At 33.8% G+C, this 23,920-nt stretch overlaps 1 protein-coding gene across 1 annotated transcript; it reads left to right on the plus strand.

Moving 5' to 3' along the window:
• Window positions 1–321: 321 nt before the first annotated feature.
• On the plus strand, window positions 322–18,011 carry LOC138125275 (LITAF domain-containing protein). Its single transcript, XM_069040523.1, has 3 exons — window positions 322–723; window positions 13,287–13,443; window positions 17,301–18,011. Exons 1-3 carry the CDS (start codon window positions 609–611, stop codon window positions 17,404–17,406), a joined length of 378 nt encoding a protein of 125 aa, XP_068896624.1. The 5' UTR covers window positions 322–608; the 3' UTR covers window positions 17,407–18,011.
• The last annotated feature ends 5,909 nt before the right edge of the window (window positions 18,012–23,920 follow it).

A 23,920-nucleotide genomic window follows, 5' to 3' on the forward strand; every position in this document is an offset into this window, starting at 1 on the left:
ACATGGCAAATGCACGAGCGACCTGGAAAGCAAACAAACTATTTGTCGAAGCTGACGCAGGTTATAAAAAACGAAACATGTTGAATCGCACACGTGCGAGTGGGGCTTTTCTCCTGCTCCCGCTTTCATAGCGTCCAATAAAAGTTTGATCGGAAAACGATGTCTTTTACGCAACGGGCGTCGTAAAAATAGAAAACAAATCAAAGGTATTATTAGAAACATGTGGTGCCGGGGGCGGCGTTCGTGCACCGGTCCTGGGGCGTAGGTAGCGCAATAGTAAACGTACGGCATAGAAAGTACCGACTTACATCACCGAGTGTCGGTTTCCGCGAACGGCATACCGCATGCCCCAGTCGCTCTCCGAACATCTTCAGGAGCGTATTACGGCACCGATGTCTGCGGCTCGTCCGCGCATTTATTAAAATCCGCTCGAAGTGGATCGAATCCTGGTGCATTAGCCGTCAGGTCGGCGCAGTGGTGTGTGCATTGTGCGGCCCTTAACCTAATAATCCGCTATTAGGTCAGGAGGAACTATAATTAGGCGTCCGTTATACCAGTTCTGAAAATCGGTCAATTTCTCGTGAACAGTTAGTCTCGCGGGCGGCAGGATGAACAAGAACTCGGCGCCGCCACCGTACAGCCCGCCCCCGTCGGCGCCCCCGAGCTACGCTCAAGCGGTCGGGGGTGTGCCACCCACCAGCCCCTTCATACCCCACCCTACGTGTAAGTCCCAGTTTTGGACCAGTTTTTTCACAAATTCTAACGCGTTTTGACACAGTGAAAGCTAAAAATTCTGCCAGTTGTTATATAAAAACGAGGTGACGTCATAATGCCCTACTTCGTTTAGATTTTGGGTCCGATTGAGACAAATTAGCGACCATTGTCTGCACATTTTTTATTTGAATTCTTCGCGTGTTCCCAGCGTTATAAATCATAATTTATAATTATTACATACTCAATTCAAATTTTCTTATTAGCATATTTTTTATTTTTTTGGCCCTGAAAATTATTTACAGGCGATTAGGAAGACAAGAATTTTAATTTTTAAAGTAGTCGTTTTCAAGAGGTTTAGTTTGTTAACACGTAAATATTTGAAGTGGAGCGATTTTGTTTGAAGCACAGTTCCTGCTGTTTTTACACCAAATATTTACAAATAATTTTTAACGAGCAATAAAAAGTCGCACTTCTCTATTATCAAGCGTTCAAAAGAAGTTTTTAACGACAAAAAGAATTAAAATTGCAATTGAAATTGATGGTTCCACATTTAGCTATTTACGTAGTCTGGCTAATTTGCTTTTATTGGTGGGTTTTTAAAGTGAAACTGAAATTATGGCGAAGAACATCTGAAAGTTATCCAGAATATATCTTGTTTATATGTTGGAGATGTTCGAGGATTTGGACCACCCATTCGATTTATTTATTTTTCTCTATTGAAGAAAGAATCTTTGTGATCTTTTGCCGATTGCTACCTAATAAAATACCCCGCCGAATTACGTGTAAAGACTGTTTAAAATAAAACAGAATATTTTTTCTTTAATCAATTATTCAACTTTCATTGTCGGTTTTACTGGAATAAAAATATAAAAATAATGTACATACTCATAATTATCGATTACAATTAATTCAAATCTCTTTCACATTTTTCTTTAACTCAGCCGTTACATTAGAATTCTCGGACTGAATTGCAACTGCAATTTGAATTTTAATTTTTGAAACTTTACGCATAAAGTTGACTCAAGTTGCAAAAAACCAATTTGGATTTGCAACAGCAATTTTATGGCATTAGTCGTTTGAAATTACTTTAAAACTGTACTTATATGGAAAATATTCAATACAAACTATGATTTTCAGGTCCCTTTGTGCCTTTATTTGGTTCAAAAGTATTGAAAAATTGCTGTTGCAAATGACAAGTGGTTTACAACTTGAGTCAACTATAAATGTTATGTGGGTTGCAATTGTAAATAAAACAACCACAAACTGTTATTTATTCTTATTGTACAGTCGATGGACAAATAAAACTGGCACAGAAATGACAATCACATAAGTCAAAATTTACAAATTTGCATCGTTTAATTACGGCTTTATCACAAATAGGTTAACTTTGGTATGACATTTTATATAGACACTGACAGATATATTGACAATTCAATAGTCTGATTTACATAGATTTTATTTGTCCATGGACCGTACATTGTTATTGCGGTTTGTCCAATCACTTGCATCACAAAAAATACAAGTACAGATGATGCTTGCCAATTACTAATTATGTACATTTAAAAATTCTGATTAAAGTCTTCTGTCCATCCACTGGATAAAAAGTAAGATTACGGAGTCACCTTGTAGGTAGTACTTTCTGCTTTATTTAGTTGACGGCTTCGATCTTTGTTCACACGGACATTCAGCCAATTTTTTTGATGTTTGTGAGTTACTCCAATTACATTTACGTGCGCTAATTAGGTATTGTTCCGTTTTAAATATAGATTCTTACGTTTTCATGCTTACGCGATCCGATCTGACCTATCTGTCTAATATCATATTAGACATTTTGACATATTTGTCGCCAAAACACAATTTACACCACTCAGTTTTGTAAAAGTTACTCTAGAGAATGGAAGGATAGTAATGACCCCACGTACACTAATTCTGTTTACTTAATATAAAATAAAAACGTTTAACAGTGTTGTTAGTGTGACTGTCGATTTTATTGTATGGTAAAAGGAAGAAACTTGCTGCTAATGTGTTTAGCGTATTATTAGAGGGACACTGGAATAGTGCCATACTTTCTCCACATCGCTTGCAAATCCTTTAACAAATCATGTTGGAATTAATTAATAAAAAAGGTAAAAATTAAATGCGAATCAATTTAAAACAATTTAGTTGATGCAAAAGTTACAAATTATAGAAATTGAATACTTACTAGAGCTCAAAGCTCAAACCATCTGTTCCAATTTCTTTGTGGGTGTTTTTTTTGTATTCTTTTCAATACCTACTCTGTATTGCCAATGAAACTTTTTCATCTATTAAATCTAAGTGCATTAAATTTTGGTCATTTATTAATGTACGTGCTCTTGCAACGGATCTTGAAAAACTATCCGGACTGATTAACATTGAAGATTTGGTGATAGCTCTGCACTATGGATGGACCTTAGCCAAATGATACGTAAAGATATAAAGATATAGTTCGTGCGAGTATCAGCGGTCAGAATTCGTCTGGTGGACAGGTTGAATACCCTTTGCCTCGTCAGTGTTATAAAAGTAAACTTGTGCTTGAGAGCGATCTTGGAGCCGGAGTCGGTATCAAGGATGGAAGTTTTAATGAATTTTGAAGGGATAAGGACCTCCTCGCTGTTGTTCATTAATCGCAGCTTTCGAGTTGACCATTGTTAATGCTGAGTTGCGGAAGTTGTCAGATTTCATGTCGCATTTGTGTTTGCGCAGCGAAAAGATAATGTTGGAGTTCCTTAGTGGAGATACATTAGGCTTTCCATTATGACAACACTTCAAGAAGTCTCCATTTGTTGATGGCTCTGAGGCAAAATGGCACATGTTAAGAGCCCTGAGTGTGAATAACACCAAATGAATAAGCTAAGAGAAATGAAGAAAGTTGAAGAGGATTTGTTTGAACCAAGTTCCTGTACTTTTCGCGAATGTTCCGTTGATGGCATATTTAAAATGTTATACGATTAAAAAGAAAAAAAGATTGCATAAGTTGAATGAGTATTAGTCGATTGTAGTACTTAACCTTAAAATGGGAAGTGGAAGTGTTAATTCCTAGACATTTAAGTTTGACATTTGCGATTGTAAGGTTAAGTCGAGGGGAATGATCGGTATCTATTTAGGCGCAAGGTGGTCTCCAAATATTTTATTTCACCTCGAAATTACGAAAATCGCTCTTGAAACTTTCTGATTTTTAATTAAAATTCACATATAGGTACACAATTACAAAAAAAAAAAAAAATTGGAAGGTCTAGCTAGTCTATTCACGATGTACTGTCGCGAGCATAAAATTCTGGTCGTCAATGTCTATTCAAAATTTGGTTAGATTGTCACAAATTTAAAAAAATCCCTGCCTAATTATGCCCATGTCAACAAAGTGTCAAAAAAATAAGAAAAAAATGACAAGTAATGTCATACAACATGATATTATTATGTTATGATATTTACGACGGTTTTACAATGGAGCATTTTCCATTGTGTCAAAGCATGAATTTGACGACCAATTTTTTTTTGGCTCGCGGCAGTATGTGGATAAGGGGTGGCTATATCATCTGGTAACATTGTTGTTAGTAATTACAGAACAAATAAAATTGCCTATTAGAAATTGATAGCTTTAGGTTGGTTTCAATAAGACAATAAGGTTAAATTATGTGACGGAAACGGTAACATCGTTGCCAACTTAAACGTATTTCGAGTTGATTAAAACAGGATTTTTTAATGAAATTAAATTAGACATTGTTCAAATTGTAATGTCGCAATAGTCATGTCATAATTGTGACAGGAAAAAATATAAAATCTCTTTATCCAACATGATAAAATAAATTACAGCCACCCTTATCCACATTCATCGTGAATACACTATAGCTTCTAAATATTTTATTTCATGTCAAAATTGCACAAACAACTTCCACAAATGTAAAAGCATTGACTGCTTCCATGATTTTACATTTGTCAAATAATTATAAACATTTCAAACACCTACTGTATCTTTTTACGTAGGTAATTGTCAACCTGCAAGTATAATTAGTTTTTTTTTTTAGTAATGAGCTTCATTAGAGCCTAGCTAGTTCAACGATAAATTAGACGATAACGTAATTTTTCGCATTACGTACGGTCGGTGGACAAATAAAACTGGGACACTTAAAATTTAATCTATGTAAATCAGACCATTGAATTGTCAATATATTTGTCAGTGTCTATATAATATGTCATACCAAAGTTAACCTATTTGTGATAAAGCCGTAATTAAACGATGCAAATTTGTAAATTTTGACTTCTATGATTGTCATTTTTGTCCCAGTTTTATTTGTCCATCGACTGTACCTACCTTTCGTTAAAAATATTTCGTGGAGAGTACGGTTAGGATTATATCTGGTTTAAAGACATTTTGCTATAAACTGATTGTAAATTTTGATTTTGTTTATATAAGACAGCCTTCGCAACATCATTTCAGTCGATGTTTAGCGGAAGCGACATTGAAAAACCGATTGTTTATTAACAATAAGAAATAGCACATGTTTATTTTCTGTGAAATCATCAATGGTGAGAAAATGATTAATACACCCGAAATCAGATTAGATTTCAACAAATATTTTTCATTGTCGTATAGAGACATTTCGCAATCTTTTTTTTTTTTTGGTGAAATCGGTATTTTTGCAGTCGAAACTAGACCAAAAATCAAGGTGTTGTTCTTAATTTGGAAATATTGTAGTAATAAAATGTCCTTCTGTCGTGGCGTAGTAAATAACTTCCTACCAGAATTTAAGGAAATAAGTTCACTTAAATGTTTCTAATTAGTTAATCAGATTATTGGAATATTAAGTTTTCCTGAATAATTCATAAAGGAAACCAACCTAACAGCTGTAATAAAATACATTGCCGACATTTTTTGATAAAAGCGAATCAAACATATTTGTAGATACAGATTAACCTGAACCTGAACCTCTTGGAAAACATTCGGTTTATTGTGAATCATCAATGAATTATTTATGGGCGATTAAACATAAAAATTGTGCAAACGCTTGTTGAACATTTTTAATTTTTAGTTTAGTTAATGTCACAAAAATGACGGTTTTACGAGTTGATTGTTAGTGTCAAATTTTGTATACGGTGGTCTGGACAGTTTCAAGGAACGTGTTAATTATTTGGGGTTTTTGTTTGTATTTTTAGGCAAGCGACCTTAGGGACTATATTTACGTTTTAACAACATAACGTCAATAAACACACTTGTGTCCACACAAGGGCTGTATTGCTGAAAAAGTTTATCAAACTTTTGAAAAATAAAATTTTTGTAGCACGAGAATGTTTTATTTAAGTTCCGTATTTGGGTGGTGAACCTGTACTAATTGAAAACTACCTTCTGCCATTAACTGGACAGCAATGTAGAAGAAGCAACGGGTATATACGCTGGTTCCGTTATTATTATCATTACCAACACCAAAAAGAATTTCTTCACTGATCGTCAACAGTCTGATGGTCTCGGTGTCTTTTATTGATAAATAATAATCACGTTTCGTTTACTTATTCACACTGTATGTTTTAAAATATTTGCATACTTGGTTCTGGTTATAAAGTAATAAAATAGTTGATAAATATTTAACTTACAACTTATTCCCTTGGAAAGTTTATGTTCGTTTATTTTTTAAAAAATGATTCAGGGAATTCCACAAATAGGGTTTGCTTATTGCAATTGTTCACCCGATAAAGACACACTTGGACTGCACATTTATAAAAAAGATACCTGGAGATACCACGCATTTTACTCATTAAACAACATCTGTTATGACTAGTAATAGTTCTATAAATATAAATACCTGTTTAATAAAAATATTACTTCAAAAATTCTTAGACCTTCTGCATAGTTTAGTAATTTTTTTATTTAATTTAAAAGTAGTTTTGAAAAGAACTTGTTTTTTGAAAAAAAAAAAACACCAGTAAGTAATTTACAGTATCATGCGTTCAAATGAAAACCTGGGCTCAGTAGGCGTTGAAAAAAAAAACTATATTTGGAACACTGTAAAGTTTGAATTTCCCACCGTTTGGCACGAATGACATTTATTTATGTTTAATCGGCACATAATAGAACATGTTTATTTTCATCAAACGGATTTACTTTGAACGCCCGATACTGCTTGTCGCGGACTAAATGATTTTTGACATGTATAATTTGACAGCACAACCAAGCCCCTTGAAAACAAAATTTTTGAACGCTCGTTATTTGACCTGTAAAATATATCCGTTACAAGACAAGTCTAAATAACCCCGACCACATTATCCATGGAATCAATATGTTTCTCTAAATATGGTGATGTGGGACTATAAACCGCACATTTCCATTGCGGTCACTGGTTTTTCGAGTCAAAATATTGGATTTGCTTTTTTTTTAAATAATAGTAAGAACTTTTTATGTGTTTTATCAGTTTATTGTTAATTTTACTACTTTCTCTGTTTGACAATGCCGTCTGTTTTGAGCGTTTAAAATAAAAATAGATCACATACGTAGCCAACTGGTAATAGATTGAGTGTGAACTCCAAATCACAATAATTTATCTAAGTGAAAAAGTACTTTAATTACTATTATTAAATCGTCCAAGTGAAAGCAGTGAAGGTGTTGAGTGATTCTTAAGTTGCCAATAAAGTTTGTATTTGTCGATTACCAACAACAATCAACACCAATTGCGGAGTGCAAAAAAATTCTTTTGTAACCTGTAGTCTAGCCTAATGTTGCCTTAAGCGTAAACTTACGTAATATTGTCACGTTCTAGGAATTAGGAGTTAATAAATGGGACTAGCACTTTACGCATATATGCATATAATTTATTTATTTACACTAAAATTTGCATACCGACTATGAAGGAATCTTAAAATATTTTCAAATCCAGTTTTTCTCTGGTCTGACTGCTAAACTGAATTACCTTTACTTGGTATCCACCGTTAGTGAATTTCTGAAGGATTCAAAATGTCAAGTCAGACTTGACTGTGTTGTTAGAATCTTAAATATCTTTTTTAAGAAGCATTTGACAGTAGTAGTCCCAAAAGACAAGTTTTAGACAAGAAAATGTTTTCCAGTTATTAGCGTTAGCACTCTCATCTACGAAGAAGAAAAGATGAACGATTCCATAAATCAAAATTGCACAATTTAAGATAGAGTTGCAAAATCAAACATTTTAGAATGTATTTCAGATTTCATGTAGGTAGTTGCCCGAAAAGTTCGCCACTTCTTACCCTGGTGAGGAGCTGGACAATATCCAGGAGTACCTATGATATTTCTTCTCGCTTTCTTATTATCACATTATAAAACTAAACTTCTACACAATTACTAAACTCGGTACAGGTTGCAAAGACACTTGTCATTTGCTACAGCGCTTTTATGGAATTAGTCATTTGAAATTACTTTAAAACTGTACTTATATGGAAAATATTCAACCCAAACTATGATTTTCTGGTCCCTTTGTGACTTTATTTGGTTCAGAAATATGAAAAAAATGCTGCTGCAAATGGCAAGTGTGTCTTTGCAACCTGTACCGAGTTTACAGACAAAATAAATTAATTTAGTGATACTAAAAAATTTCTCATTTTCTATCCACTTTCAAACTCAGTTGGCATTAAAACCTTATTCTGAGATAAGTTACTCTCGTGTCAAAAATAAATTACTCCCTAGGATTTAGGGATATTCGTTACTAGGTTGCTATAAATTTGGTCAGGTTGGAGCCTATGTGGTTTCTGGTGACAAACAAAAGGTATCCCAAAAATGTAAGGCAGCAAGTTAATTGTAACAGTTGCAAATGACTAATTTCTCTCTAAGTGATAGATGATTTTTCGTTTCACAATCAATTTTGGTTACTGGCGGCATATTTATTTGGATTTAATCTCTCAATTCAAAGTAACCAACCTTAGGCATTCAAAATTACTAAAAGTTCGAATTCTAGGGAGTAATTTATTTTTGACACGAGAGTACTCTACTTTATTTTTATACGAAGACTATTTTTGATAATTTAGTCTAGCAGAAAAACAATTAGCATATTTTTTACCTGAGGTTCATTACAGTTTCTAAATTTGTTTGTTGTTTACAATTTTACGAATCTATTTTTGTTGGAAAATTTATTGATTGAAACTATACTCGTGCATTTCTCATTTATTTATTTCGATAAAAAGCACAGACGCTCGAACGTTTTCAAGGTTTATTGCAAAAAACGGCATTGATGTGACGTCTGCGAAAATAACTGGACATCCTTTTGTTAAATGCAATGACATTTCGTCGATAAAGTGAAGAAAGATTAATAGACTTAACACGGATCCTTGGACCACACCTATTCAATGTGCAAGGCAATGGATATTTTTCCCAACTGAATGTTTTTTTTATTACAAATGGATTCAAGAGTGGGTGGAATTGTTGAAATAGAAAAATGTATTCTTCACACATTATTTGTTAATTAATTTTAAAATCGCTTATTGCCATTCTAGGAAATTGCATAATTGAAAGACCTTCCGCCTACATTAAGCCTGACATTATTCTAATATGCGTTCATTTATGCACATACTATTGTCCTTGTTATTTGCTCATATCAATAATTAATTATCTAGCAATTTCTTATCATTCGGAGAATCTAGGAATATTGGAACACTTTTTTATATACCATATTCTAAATGTTCCATAATAACATGCACGATGTCAAATTTGATTAATATCGGGAAATTTGGAAACGATCTGATTAAATTAAATTTTAACGCATTATAAATGCATACATATTGAATGACTTTGAAGTTAGGTAAAAACTAAACCTTACGCATGAATATGTATTTGATCAGTTCAGGTTTTATATTCAGAAATTCTTGCGTTTCTGAATTTATTAGCTTGCTTAGATTTTTTAAATCAAGGAGTGATGTCACACTATTCAAAAAATAAAGACCTACTTGTTAAGAAATTGTTAATTACATTTGTAGAATCCACAAAAATTGTAGATTTATGGATTCCGTCGGTTGAAGGTCAGATTATTTAAATGCAGTAGCAGTATTGGGAAAAAAACTAAAAATAATAGTTAAACGTATTGATTGGTGTAAAACGATGTTAGAATGCACACTATAACAAATAATTAACGAACGAAACTAGGTATTCTTAATGTAAGATGTACCTAATTAGAATTATAAAAAAACGTATGAATGAAAAAAAAACTCATTTACGACAATGGTAATTGATACGTCCTACATTTCGCGTACTTCACGGTCATTTTTACGACCTGGTGAAAATACTGAAAATATTAAATTTCACGAAAATCGTTTTTACCACATTTGAAAAATTTTGTTTAGAATTTAAATTATTAATATGGTGTGAATGCATTTTTATGAAAATCAATATAAAACAGCTTCAAGTTGATAAAAATATCAAGAGTTCAAGCCAATGTACAATCATTTGCTACTAATTGAAATTGGTAATTATCAAAGGACGTCATTGATCACAATTTGTAACCATTACTTTGTTTATTTGCTCTAATTCACGAAATGAACTCCCAATTATTCAGGATTCCGTTCTCGATGTTCATCAACGTTACGTACTCTGTCCAAGCATGAGCTTTAAAATATTGGACGATTGACCGGAGACATAACTGTCTGCTTGTTAATCCAATTGTCAACACTATTCACCACGCATAAATTTGCACATCGTTATTAATAAACTAACAATTACGATGAATATAGCACTTGTTTCAAGGTCTAAATGTACGAGAGAGAAAGGATGTATGTACTTAGAGCTTTCGTTGCAAATAAAAAACTGTAAAAATAAAATCTTAAGAACAAACAAGAATTAGTTTTATTTCGAAATGCCATTAGGATCCAAAACCGTGACAATCTAATAATGATGTTGACACTTATAAGTAGTTAAAGTTGTTTTTAAGCTGCTTTATTATCTTTTTTTTTTGTTGTTCAAAAGTACTTATTAGTATCTGCATAACGACATTACTGATGTACATAATTGTATCATGTTTATTTTAGTTTTTTTTTTATTCGTGTACTTTTTCAATGACCGATGTTAAACATACCAATAAAACAAACAGAATACATTAAATTATCTACGGTTTATCATGGCAACAAGTGCGAAATGAAAATAACGGCATCGAGTAACATATTACTTTGCTATGCAGCGCAATATGTATCTGTCATCATTACTTTGAATCTAAATAAAATGTCGTAATTCACTTGTCAATACGTTTTTTATTTTATTAAAAAGATAGTAAAAATAATACGACATGGAAAAAGTACAGTATTAAATTCGTGTGTAGAGCCTCGTGCATAATAGCCATCATTACTCACGGGTTGAGTGATGTACTATATTTATTTATTAAAATGTGAACGTCTTAATTTTTTTTTCTCGATCACTGTCGAAGAGTCATCCCTTTCAATTGTCATTTCAGTTTGAAAAACGTCGCTTTTGCGCACCAGCGCGAAAACAATTTTTCTGGTGCACTAGTGTGAAAAGAAATTCATAAGATATAGAATCAAATCAAAATTTATAGGTCTTGGAAACATGTTAATAATGATTAATGAGAGTGTAGTTTGCCAACAAACAAACACTTTCATTACCTAGTTACAGTAATTTCTTAGATGGTTTCATTACAAATTCAGAACCTGATCCTGATTGATATACGTCGACATTTTATAGAATTAATTATTCAAGAAAATATCAAAATGTTTTAAGTATTTTTTGAGGGGTTGGTTACTTAGTCTGAAATAATTTTACACGAAATGTGCACAAAAAGAAACGGATGTTTTTAAAAAGATGAAGAAGTGGGTTAATAAAAGTGGGGCATTATATCAACGAAACCAGAAGCATTTTTTAAGGTATTAGCTTGAGGCGATATAAACAATAAATTATTTTTATTGAGACGTTTTCTTGCCCGTAATGATACTTGAAAATTGATAGCAAGGCTGTAATTTTCAGGTACTATGCTTACGTCACAACAAGAGTGTTTGGGAAACCAGGTAATGGCCTTGGCTCTTCGGTTTTCCAACGAAATCGCCACAATAGAGCCATTGTGTAAAGAGACTGGCAGCAGCACATAAATAATAAACTACGACTTTATACTTAATCAATAACTTGCTCTTGAACTCTTCTATTGACATTCAACTGAATCAGTAACATTAGCACGAGCTTTTCATTACGATTATGGCAGTTCTGATAAATTGTTGTCAAGATTTTAACGTCATACATTTAAAGAAAAAAAATTCAGTCGACAAATAAATCATCACATACAAGCTATTAACTGCTATTTACCTGTTGGCAAGCCCAACTAAATAATAATAACTGCTGTCGTTATTATGTTCAACGTTTCCCCTGGTTGCGTCGACATGATGCGAAAGGTAAAAAAGTGGGATTATTTATTGTTTAAAGTAAACAAAACGATAGGAAACATTGTAATTGACGTGTACAATTTTATAAAACACAATGAATCATGTGGAAGATTTTTTGAAGTTTTTTGTTCTTTTACTCCTGATTACAAAACAACATCTTTTGTGGCGACCAATTAGGTATTTACAGAGCACCAAAATGTTTTTGTTAGTATTTTTTAAAACAAGACAATTGCAAAAATAAACGTCAATGATCGAAAAAAAAAAGATTCTATTTTTCAATTCTTTTAACTTGAAAAATAATTTGCAACATTTTTAGGACCTTTTCTAAATAAACCACCCGTTTTGAGTCTTTTTTATTTTTTAAAAATTTGTTTCAAGTTTAACTTTGACAATATGTATCGTCATTTGCAAGTTAGACACACTTTTTTGTTTTTACTTTGACTAACTTTTTTTGGTCGGCCCTTATATAACGAGTGTTCAGATAAATTTGTTGTCAACCAGGCAGTGGTTTTCTGTCTCTTTTCGAAACGTCTTTTTAGTTGACACATTCTTCAGATACCTACATAAACTTATTTTGATCATAACCTTATTTGTTAAGTTTTCGGTTCATTTTGTATTATTGCCTTAATAAATCTTTCAACGGTTCTGAAATTCTTCTTGAGGGTCGTCCATTTCCACTCTTTCGTTCCACACTTCCTGTTTGACGAAACATTTGACAGCTGATAAAATTACGTCATATGTTAACAGGAACAAAAGCTAGCAACAGGCCACTTGACCACCATTTTTTTAACACATCTGATTTTCTTTTAATCCAAACCTTTGAATTTGATTAAATTTATCTCACTCTATTTAATAGTCTTATTTTTTTTACATTGAATATTTCCCATTATTTCAAGGTTTTTTTTGTTAACGTGATTCCTTTTCGCCTCAAAAATATAACATATTTTATTTTGCTACTGTTTAAGCAAAAAACACGATACAAGTTAAAATATTGTTAAATTGCAATGATTTTTTGGTTGAAACTGAAATCTCTGTTCCCTGTTTATTTTTTATCTCGGACATATCCTTGGCCGAAGGTGGGTCGATGTAAGGTTACTCGTCTGTTGAACTGCAGCTACGGTGAATGGAATTTTCCCCAAGAAGACTAATTGTCCGGATTTGCATCCTTTTTCTTCCTTTCGTCATTCCAGCAAAACAGTTTTGTTAACTTGTATTTCCTTTTGCAGTGATGAAAGGACCTTCGATCGTCACAACCGTGGTTCCCGTGGGTCCTGACTCTACACACATGATCTGTCCTCATTGCCATGCAGAAATAGATACGACGACAGACACCAAACCGGGAAACATTGCGTACATAGCCGCCGCATTAATATGCTTAATGGGGTACGTATACTGGTTGCAAAAAATCAGGACAGTGGTACGATCTGCATGAAAAGAAAGTGTATGGATTATGGCCAGTACAGTTTTGGTATCTGATGATGTCACTCTGCACAAACAACAGTGACATCATTAAATGTGGGACCATTTCCTTGCACAAGTTTGTTGTATTTTGACAGTGCGGAGGCATGTGCTAAACAAACAAAAACATTTACATGGGACAAAGTATTTATCGCAATTTAACTCTTCCAATAAAAACATTCGACTTCGTAATATGCAATGACATAATTAACGGCCCTGACAACCTCGTTAATTCATAACCGACTTGTTGTTCAAGTCGTAACAAATATTCGCATAATATTTCTGTACTATCTGTTTCAAAATATCGTAAAAAATTTATTTAACAAGCGTCGACTTTGTTTGCAAAAAAATTCTGTTTTATCTAGTTTTAAAATTAATTTTTAGTAGTAGTACATCTATTATTCTATTTCTTTGTCTGCAAGAGATAACTCACTTATGTAGGACATGTGTCCCTATTACATATTATCAATCAGAGTGCGTTATATTTACGGAAGTGTGATCTCTAAAATAGATATCTTATCGTTTCGTTTTGCAAAACCTTGAACTAGGCAATAATCTTCAAATGAAGTGAGCACGAACTATTAATTTATTAATTAATAAATATTTGAATGCATTATTCGCAATTATATATTTTTTGTTCGACACTGTCAGAATTTGAGAAATTTCTCCTGTGTGAGCGGGTTTTGATAAATGTCACAACTTGTCAAAACGAAACGTCAAGCTAATTTTAAAGATTTTAAGCGATTTGAAGCCTTTAAGGGGCTCGTCGAACAAAAAAACGTTGTATTCAACTCGTTCTTGTGTAAATTGGCCCTCGTGGGCCTTTAAAACGCTCGTTTCACTCGCGTTTTAAACTGGCCCACTCATGCTAAAAAATGCTCAATTTACACCCGAACTCGTTAAATAAACTACTACATATTGTGATCCTATACAAGTGAAAAACTAAATTTGAAATTTTAATTTGTATTTTTAAGATTAGATTACATACTCAGTTTTTATGTGAAGATTTAAATTAGTTTTAAATTAGTTAGAAAAATAGATGGTATCTAACAATTTTTTCCCAAATTTGAAAATATTTATTTTAGAATAACGGTGGTTCAATATTTATCGATCTGACGTGGAAGAAGAACAAGAATAAGAATTTGCCAAACCTAGTCTGCACTCTGCAGTAGTCACTGTTTATTCCCAAAATTAAAGGAACACATTTGTAGTATTCATTTTCAGGACTGTGTAATATTGACAGCAGAATACCTCGGGGCAAAAATGATTTTTAAGGGCATCAGAATAAATCAATGTAAAACATTGCAAAGAAAGAAAAAAACGAAAGATTTTTTTTGGCCCTAAATTTTAGGTTAGCTGTCAACAAGCTCCAATTAATTTACGCTGTAAAAGTACACAACAATTGACGATTTCCAACGCATTCCCAGCCCAGGACTTCATTTGAACTTTAACTTTTTCGTAAATGTTAATTGTGACAAATAAATTATTGGAAGCTAAGCCATCATGGCTTCATAATTTCATTTTATGCACGATTATATTATAATTTGACAATTATGCACAAATTTTCTTGACATAAACGTCTCTTTATGGCCCACGGATCACTTTATGCCCGTGGGCCATAAAGATATGTCAAATAAAAGTCAAAAACATTTTTGGTGAAATTAGGAAAAAAATTGCCACTTAACTTAAATTACCTAATCCCGAATGGGGATTACTGGATACTGGACACTCATTTCTGCCGCTTTCTCATCCTCGTTTATCATTTCGTTAATGAATTTATAACCGAAAATTGCAATTGGCATAATGGCTACGGGTATTTTCACTGTCTCCAAGGTTACGCGCAAAACTAAAATTTGACGGGAGCACTACGCAATGCAAACATCCCGTGGTGTGGGCAGACATTTATTTATTAATTTTTGTTAAATGTTAGGGTTTTAGGTCTTCATCGTGCATAAAATAGTGTATGTACTGCGGGCGTGAACTTCAGCGTGTTTTTAGCCCTCGTTATCACTCGGACTCAAAATCACACCTCAGGCCATAAAAGCCCTCTTACGCCCTTAATACATAAATTACTATTAAAACAATACGATATTTAAAATAGCCACGTTCACTTTGGAAATGTATTGTGGATTGCATTATCAATTCCGCCGAGCTCATTATCACTCGTAAAATACTCTGTGTAGGGCCTGTCCCAGAACTACCTCCCCATAGAAAACAGACACCAAAAGAGACTTTAAAAGGAATCAGTAATTTTCTATAATTTAACTTTTTTTAGATTTAGAGATTTAGAGAGAGATTCTGATGCCCATGTACCTACCACGTACCAGCCTTGGAATGATGATTCCCCCGAGATATCGATTTTTAAATGTGAAAACAAGGTGACAGTGAAATTCCAGTTTGACCTCGAAATGTCTACAAAAATTAAACTCTTTAATAAGGAGACGATACTCGCATCACTGATTTTCACTATTTCAATATCAACATAAAACAGTAAATTGAAAAACGTCCAAAATGCACATTTTTGAACACATAAAATATGTAATGTTCAAACAAATTTTCTTCTTGGCAGTACGGTGATGATTTTTAAAACTCGGAACAAATTTGGGCTGGATTGCCCTTATTTTATCCCAGATACTTTGTTTCAGTTGTTCAATTGCAGCTAGCCGATGAAGAAAACCTTGTTTATGATATGACCCCAGAAAATATCAAGTGAAATGAAATTGGGAGACCGCGGAGGTCACTTCTTCGGAATCCTAATTTATTCACCGAATTAGAAGGTTTTTTAGTCTGAAAAACGTGCATTATGCATGTTCTTTTAATAATATGTGATTTTAGTTTATTGATACCAAAATTACTTTGTTGATACTGAAATTAAACGAAATGAAATTAGGCACTGTAAGTATACTTAATATTAAAGAATTTATTATGGCAAATTGAAATTTTTGTGGCACCCTCTTTTCATATATCAGGAATCATCAGTCGGAATTTTAATGTTTCCTGTTAATTTTGCGGCGTGATTTATCGTGTAGATTTTAGTAGGTACAAGTTTCTAGTTCGTTGACTCCCTACCGTATAATTAACACATTTTTTTAAGCAGTTTTTTTTTTGTCTTAATTCAGTTTCTACTGCCAAAAATAACATTTGCAAATGTCATGATGTATCATCAACCATAAAACATTCTGATCACACTTGAACTTCAAATTAATACGACTGTAATACATTATTGATGATGTTTCATTCATTTGTTGTAGCGAATGTAAATTTTATGCAGCGGAGGCTCCCATTTCCAAAACAATGTTACTGTGTCATCTGTGCCTACAATATTTAAACACGCCGATTACGTTACACTTTCCGTACCTATATCGAGGAGGAAGATGAGGACTACTCGTAGAATAAATATTTGTATCAATTTGAAATTTAAATTTTATCGCACACCCACTTCGTTTATGTAAGCTATGAAGCTTCGACGTCGTAAAAACTTTATTAACAAATCAAATTAAGCTCGGAATCATTACAGGATAGGCAGAAAACCAACTTGATTTTTGTTTTCATTATGCAAATTTGACATTTCATTTCAAGCAGACTGGTTGTATCAAAGAGTGCTGGCTATCAGCGAAGAAATAATTTTAGACTTCCTGTTTGCTCAAGTTTTGTTAAAACAACGGTGCCGAAAGAGCACTGGCGCACATCTTTGTTGGTTCACATTGTGTATCGCGCGTTTATTACCACACAAATAGATTTAGGCAAGGTGTACGTTGCTCCATTTTGTTTATTTTTTTCAGATGTGCCTTCGGATGCTGCCTCATCCCGTGCTGCATCGATAGCTGCATGGACGTCCACCACAGCTGTCCCAACTGCAAGGCCTATCTCGGCAAATACCGAAGATAAATTTCTGCCAAATTAGGCGCATCACATTTTCTTCTCTACGTTAGCTTTTATTTACACGGTGATTATACTAATCCAGAAGATTTCATGTATATGTATGTCATTAATACTCATTTTGAAGATATTCTTTTGTATCAGTTGTATTTTGTATATTTATTTAAGTCTTAACTGTGTCATGACGGAATTCTGGATAACGCTGACAAAATTTTCACAAGAGTAAGACGTCATACAGCGGCTGGGGAATTATTAATGAGCTATTACAAAGCATCTGCTTTCATTTCAACATTCCTAAACTGACGTGGTGCTTTCTTCAAAAACCTCTACTGCTGCTTTTTTGTGAATTTCATCTGAATAGGTCGTTTGGCTAACCGGTTTTGCGTTTTCGTGTTCTGCATGTGTTCTCCGTGCAGAATCGTTCCCAGTTTTAGAGACTGTATTTTTCAGGAGTTTACTCGTGCTCAAATTAACTTGGCACGGGAATAGCTTTACCTTGGGAACGATCCTGCTGCATAGACAGACAGGTAGTTGTACATGGTTTTCTGCGATGAGTTGTAGTTTGTAAAATTATAAATATTGTACATTTTATAAATTATTATATAAGGAATCGATGAGTGTTTTTTTATTTATAGTCCAACGTGACGTCATTTCGAAGTGGATGTTAGAAGCTCACTTTGATGCTGAAGTTCTAGTAAATCACCTTAAAAAAAAAACAAATTTGTTAACCCCCGTTTGATAAAAATTTAATAATTTTGCAAAATTATCAAGGATATATCAGTTAGCTTACACGAAAATACATTTTGCAACTTCTATTTCTTGGGGGAAAATTTTCGTTTATGTGAGTCGAATAAAAAATTGATAGTTCTCATTAGTGATAAAATTATCGTCAAGTTTAACCTTGATAGGAAAATATGTAGTTAAATATGCATGTTCTGAAATTCATCAATATTACAACCAGGGAAGTCCATTTAGAGTCACATTTGTGACCCGTGAGGGCATGCGATATAAAAGGTTGTTAACGCAAGGGGAATTTTATTTCTACAAGTGCTCGTTGAGTAAAATCAGTTAACGTCGATAAGTTTGGAGAATGCTTTGCAAATAACAGAAAGTCTGAAATTTGGGAACCTGATATTAGAGCTAAAAAGTGACAATTTGTTGAAAAAACGTTTGGTTTTTATTTGTAAATAATTTCTTCAACGTAAACAGTTTTTTGATTAAACAAAAAGTTTGTAATGGACCGGTTTTAAATTCCAGCGATGACCCACAGGAAAGTGGGAAATTTGCGGAAAATCTCGCCTGCGCGTGAGACGGAAAGGGTTAAGGGTGGAGGGCACTGATTCTTGATTAGGTCGCACTGTGCCCAAACAATTACTGAATTCAAAAGCAAACCCACATTTCATTCTGTTCGTGTTTGTGTATCTAAGAACATATTCATCTGTCTAGGTCAGTTTTTTGAAAGTGTTCTTTCGTTGACTACGTAATTCAAGAGAATTTCGGAAAACGTCAATTGTAATTTATTTTAGATTAGTGAATTTGATTTTAGAATTTGTCAGTTTTACTTCAGAATAGTAAATTGTGTTTCAGAAAATATTACGGTTGGCTTCAAAAAAACGGGGACTGTCAGAAAAAGTTCTGTCAGATTTTATTAAATTTTTATAGTTTGAAACGGCTTTTTAGAATTTAGGTTAAAAAACTGCACTTATAGTGAAATTTTTTTAATAAACAATTGTCAATGTCAAAATGAAGTAAAAAACCATACTGTACCACCCTAAAATTTGGACATATGGACCAGCTGTATAACAATTTGACACCAAATCATGGTTAAGGTTATGTTCACTTCACTTCCCGTACCTTTCTTCCGTGAATTCATTTTCAAAACAAATTTAATGAGAAATCAGGAGAAACCTTTTCGAATTTGAAATAAACTCTCGCTCGTTAGGGCGCAGGCTCAGTTACACAAAAAAATGTTGACACTCAATGTGATGAATTGTATTATCATGAAAATCACAGTTTGGCTCATACCAACAAGACAACGTTTTGACAATTGTTTATTAAAAAAATTCAACTATATGTGTCAGAAATACTACTGTCAAACAGACACAAATTGACATAAATTGACAAATTAAATTTCCTATTCACATTAGGTCAAATTTCATTTCCCGTTTTTTTTTGAAGCCAACTGTATATAATTTGTAATTTAGATTTAGTAAGTAAATTGTATTTCGGAAGGCATTACATGGTTGCATTTTAGATTAGGACAGCTTTAAAATAAGCTCTCATAGTAAAACAAATGTAAGTAACTACTAGATATACAGAGTGTTTGGGGTTTATGCCGCTAAATTTTCCATATTTCCATATACCTACTGTTACGTTATTTACTTTCCCTGATGGTGAAATTTTCCCAAAATAACGATTTAACAGACTTCGGGTCGAGATGCACTGGAGACTGATCGAGACTTCGAGAGTACAACCTAAATGTGGGTGTGGGTGGTGATAATTGGAAGAAAGAAAACTCCCAGTGGTTTAAACGAAATGAATATATTTTCACCCCGTTCTGCACACGTAAAAATCTGATTATTTGATAATAAAAACGTTTCTCACACTCAATAATTATGAACAAATATGAAGGGTTGTGCTCTCGCCGCGACGGAAAAAAAAAATAAAGGAAAACTCGAAAAGTAAATTGAATTTAAAAACTAAATTAACAAGAAGGGGGAGAACCGAAAGTGAAGCCCGATATCGTCCTCGACACTATCCTTCGTTCCTTCGGGCCTCACCTCGTTTCCCAAAAAAAAAGCTAAATTCAAAATAGAAAAGGAAGTCGCGCGGCGGACGAGGACACAAAAGATAATGAAATAAAATAAACAAGAACTCTTACAAAAAAAAAACTGTTATCGGCCTGACCGGCCGTTTGCAGACGAGGTTACCAGCAGACCGATAACGGCGATAACTCAATCCGAACAAAAAAAAACACGTTCTAGTTGAAACGACGCCCTGGCTTCGCGAAAACTAAAAATTTTTTCTATCACCCTGGCCTTGATCGTCACGGGGCGGTCAACGTCTTTGGAGACCTGGACGTTCCTCGGGGACTTCCTCGGGCCCACGGTGGACGACGAAATCCGGGCGTGGAATTTGACTCCGCACTCCGGCGTTTGGTTCTTCACGAACCTTCCGTCGGGGATCCGCAAATCCGCTCCTCGGCGTCTGGGTTTGGACTTCCTGGACTCTTCCTCCAGGCTCACCCTCTTCGGACCCTCGACGTCTCCACACCCTTTTCTCGCCGTTTCAGCCCCCTTCACAGTCCTGCACGGATCTGACTTCCCTGACCAAAGACCAAAGACCAAAAAGCCCCTCCCCGCACTCCTGCCTGTCTCTTGTAGTTTCTCCCCTCTCAATTCGGGTTATTATTATTTTTTCATGCCGCCGGCCGTTATCGACGGTTTTGCATGATTCAAAATCCGCCGGGAACGTAAAATTCCCGGCCTAGTACTTATAAAAGTGACCTTGACTAGAGAATGGGCAGGCAGCATTGAACGGACTGTTTCGGCGCAGAGACGCGTGGGTCGCGGGTTCGATTCCACTTGTGAAACGAATTTTTTACTTTTTAAAAATGATTTAAATTTGTCGGCATGAAAAATTTTGTGGATTACACGTCCAGAAAATGTTTTGCGAGTGCTCGTGTTGCTTCGCCTCGGCTAAATCGCCTCGGCTACGCAATATCACTCACACTCGCAAAATATCATTTTCTGGACTTGTGATCCAAATAACTATTGGCGGAAAACGTCGTGCGCACGATGATTGAATCATAGAGAAAACTTGGATTTTTTTAAAATGTAACACTACCTAAAGTCCATTCAAAAATCAAAAAACCACCACCAATTGCTTTAGGTTGGTAAAATTTAAAAAACCCTAGGTAGATATTTTTTCGTACTACGTTGGTAATTATAATTTATTACATTTATTTGATTCAAAATAAAATTCAATTGCTTTGAATTCCGTTCATATTATTTTATTAGCAGCACATTTCATATATTTATTGATTCTTATTATTTTTCCTTAAACATGCCCAGAAAAACAAGACATTTAATAAACACATAACCGCAAAATTACAATTCTCACCAAATTTTACACTAAACAGCGTTGCCGATAGTAATTATGGAAGAAAATGCGGCGTTGGTGGTTTTTTGATTTTTGAATGGACTTTAGGTACAGTCGTTGACCAAAATAAAATAGGACAAAGTAAATTTCGATTGTGTAATTCGATATTTTTGCGAAATCCATCTCTTAGGAAACAAAAATGTCAAAAATAAAAAAACAATTCTGATAAGTGTCATCATTCGACAATATTTCAAAAACTCATAATCATTCAATTGAACAGAGTGACAGTGACGAGATGACAAGTAAAAAAACACAACCTAACTTTTTGTAAATCAATTGTCAAATCAAATCAAGTTGTAATCTGAGACACATACGCCTCAGTTACACTACACAAATCTTTGAATTGTGAAACTGTCTAAGGTAACACTTTGTCCTATTTTATTTTGGTCAACGACTGTACCTACTGATCTTGCGTTACAACGGTACAACATTAAATCTTAGTGTGTCAAGCCAAATGTCTGTAGTACTTACCTTACAGATAGAGAAATATTTTTTGCAACATTTAACATCTCAAAGTATGTTAATATTTGTAAAAAAAAATGTATCCTTCGTTGTAGGTAGGTACTATGGCGGACAATAAATTTAGGCCGGCAAATTTCTGACATTTCAAAAAAGTCAATGCAAGCGACCATTTATTGTCATTATGACTGATTTGTCAGTTTGTCAAACTGAAGGTTTTCAAGCTGTTTGGCGTTTCCTTCGCCTTTTTCGTAACTTACAGATCATGACGCACTAGCATAACTGATTTGTAGTAGCACTTCTCTCTGATGCACGCTTCTTTTCCCAATTTTAATTTTGATCATCGCTGTCACGATGACAAGAATGACAAAAATCGAAAATGGGGTTAGTTGAACATAATGCCAGCTTCACATTTTGATGTCAACTCAATGACAGGCCGGCCTAAATTTATTGTCCGCCATAGTATACAGGGTGTTTTCGAAGTTGAGGTGTTCCTTGTAACAGGAGGTACTATACATTATTCTTAAGAATTTCAGCCTAAATCGTCTTAGTAAAATGTTTGTACCTATTAACGGAGATAATTGATTGCATATTTTTATAGTTTTCTAAAATTTTGAGTCCGGTCCTGTCTATTTCTCCGCTGTACTAGATTAATAAACTGACGGTGCCCAAGATGGAATCTTTCCGAAAATCGCTCTGCGTACTCTCTGGACGCCGCAGTTATATTCTGATAGCATTGCCCATACTTTAGCAACATATCTGTGAGCTCGTTATTTTCGTAATGATAACCCATTCCGACTAATTAGATGACAATTCTGACAGTATTTTTAATTAACGTCCATGCTCATTTGATTTTTTTTTCGTCAATTTTAGTTGCTATTAACAAATCAGCGCAAATTTGAGCAGGACCGGTTTCAAAAATTTCAAAAAAATTAACTTATTGTATCTTCATTGCCGTACACATTTTACTAAGGTGATTTTGGCTACAACTTTTTAGAACAACGCATACTATCACATGTTAAAAGAAACGCCTCAACTTCGAAAACACCCTGTATACCCCATTCTTGAAAATTTTCGCAAATTTTTTTTTGACATATTTGGGGATTTCTTTAAATTGTATATGCGCAAATTATAAAGCTTGCTTTGTTTGGTTTTATTTGGATTAATTTTGTTGTGTAAAACGTTTAAAATTTCCATTCAAGAACACCAAATGTGTTTTCATCGCCTATTGTTGTTATAACTGTGTTTAATCTGACATTAAAATTTGTTATCTGTCTATTTTGGGAAGTTTCGGATAACTGCTTGTTTTTATTTGTCGTTCTGTGTAAGGTTCATATAGGTTTGCATAAATATTCTTATAAGAGTTACCTACCTAATATATTCAAAAATTATTGCACAGTAACAGTGAGCAATTATTTTGCAAGCTTGCAAAGACAACATTCCTAATATTTTAAACCTAGGTACTCATTAAAAGACATTAAACACACTTTGCATTAAATTCTTCATAATAAATTGTTTGTTTTTAAGGCTATGTTATGAGAAGGTAATTTTTCCAGGTTAATACTCATTTTAATGCCAGTACAGGATACGTAAATATCTTATTTTGAATTTTTCGAATTATGTTTTTCAATCATTTTGGAAGTATGGTTCAATCTGCTGGGATGTATTGTGGGTTGCGTGATAACGATCAAAATTAAACTTGGAACATTCAATCTAAAATATTTAATTGATTCCATATCGAATTGCCAAAACGCGTGATTAATATAAAACGTAAATGAAACTTGTTGCATTTTTGTTTGATAATTTATTTGGTTTTGTTTTTGGCGGCGAAACGGCGCAGGTGTGCAACCTTCAACGTACGAAAGTTGGTGACCAAACCTGTGGCGCCCTCTGCGTTCTGCAA

Source organism: Tenebrio molitor, chromosome 1 (genome assembly GCF_963966145.1).
Source record: "Tenebrio molitor chromosome 1, icTenMoli1.1, whole genome shotgun sequence".
NCBI classification, from domain to species: domain Eukaryota; kingdom Metazoa; phylum Arthropoda; class Insecta; order Coleoptera; family Tenebrionidae; genus Tenebrio; species Tenebrio molitor.

Coding starts and splice junctions, on each gene's coding strand:
- LOC138125275 (XM_069040523.1), top strand. CDS start 609: ATGAACAAGAACTCGGCGCCGCCACCGTACAGCCCGCCCCCGTCGGCG. Junction 724..13,286: donor CTTCATACCCCACCCTACGT/GTAAGTCCCAGT, acceptor TTCCTTTTGCAG/TGATGAAAGGACCTTCGATC. Junction 13,444..17,300: donor GCATTAATATGCTTAATGGG/GTACGTATACTG, acceptor TATTTTTTTCAG/ATGTGCCTTCGGATGCTGCC.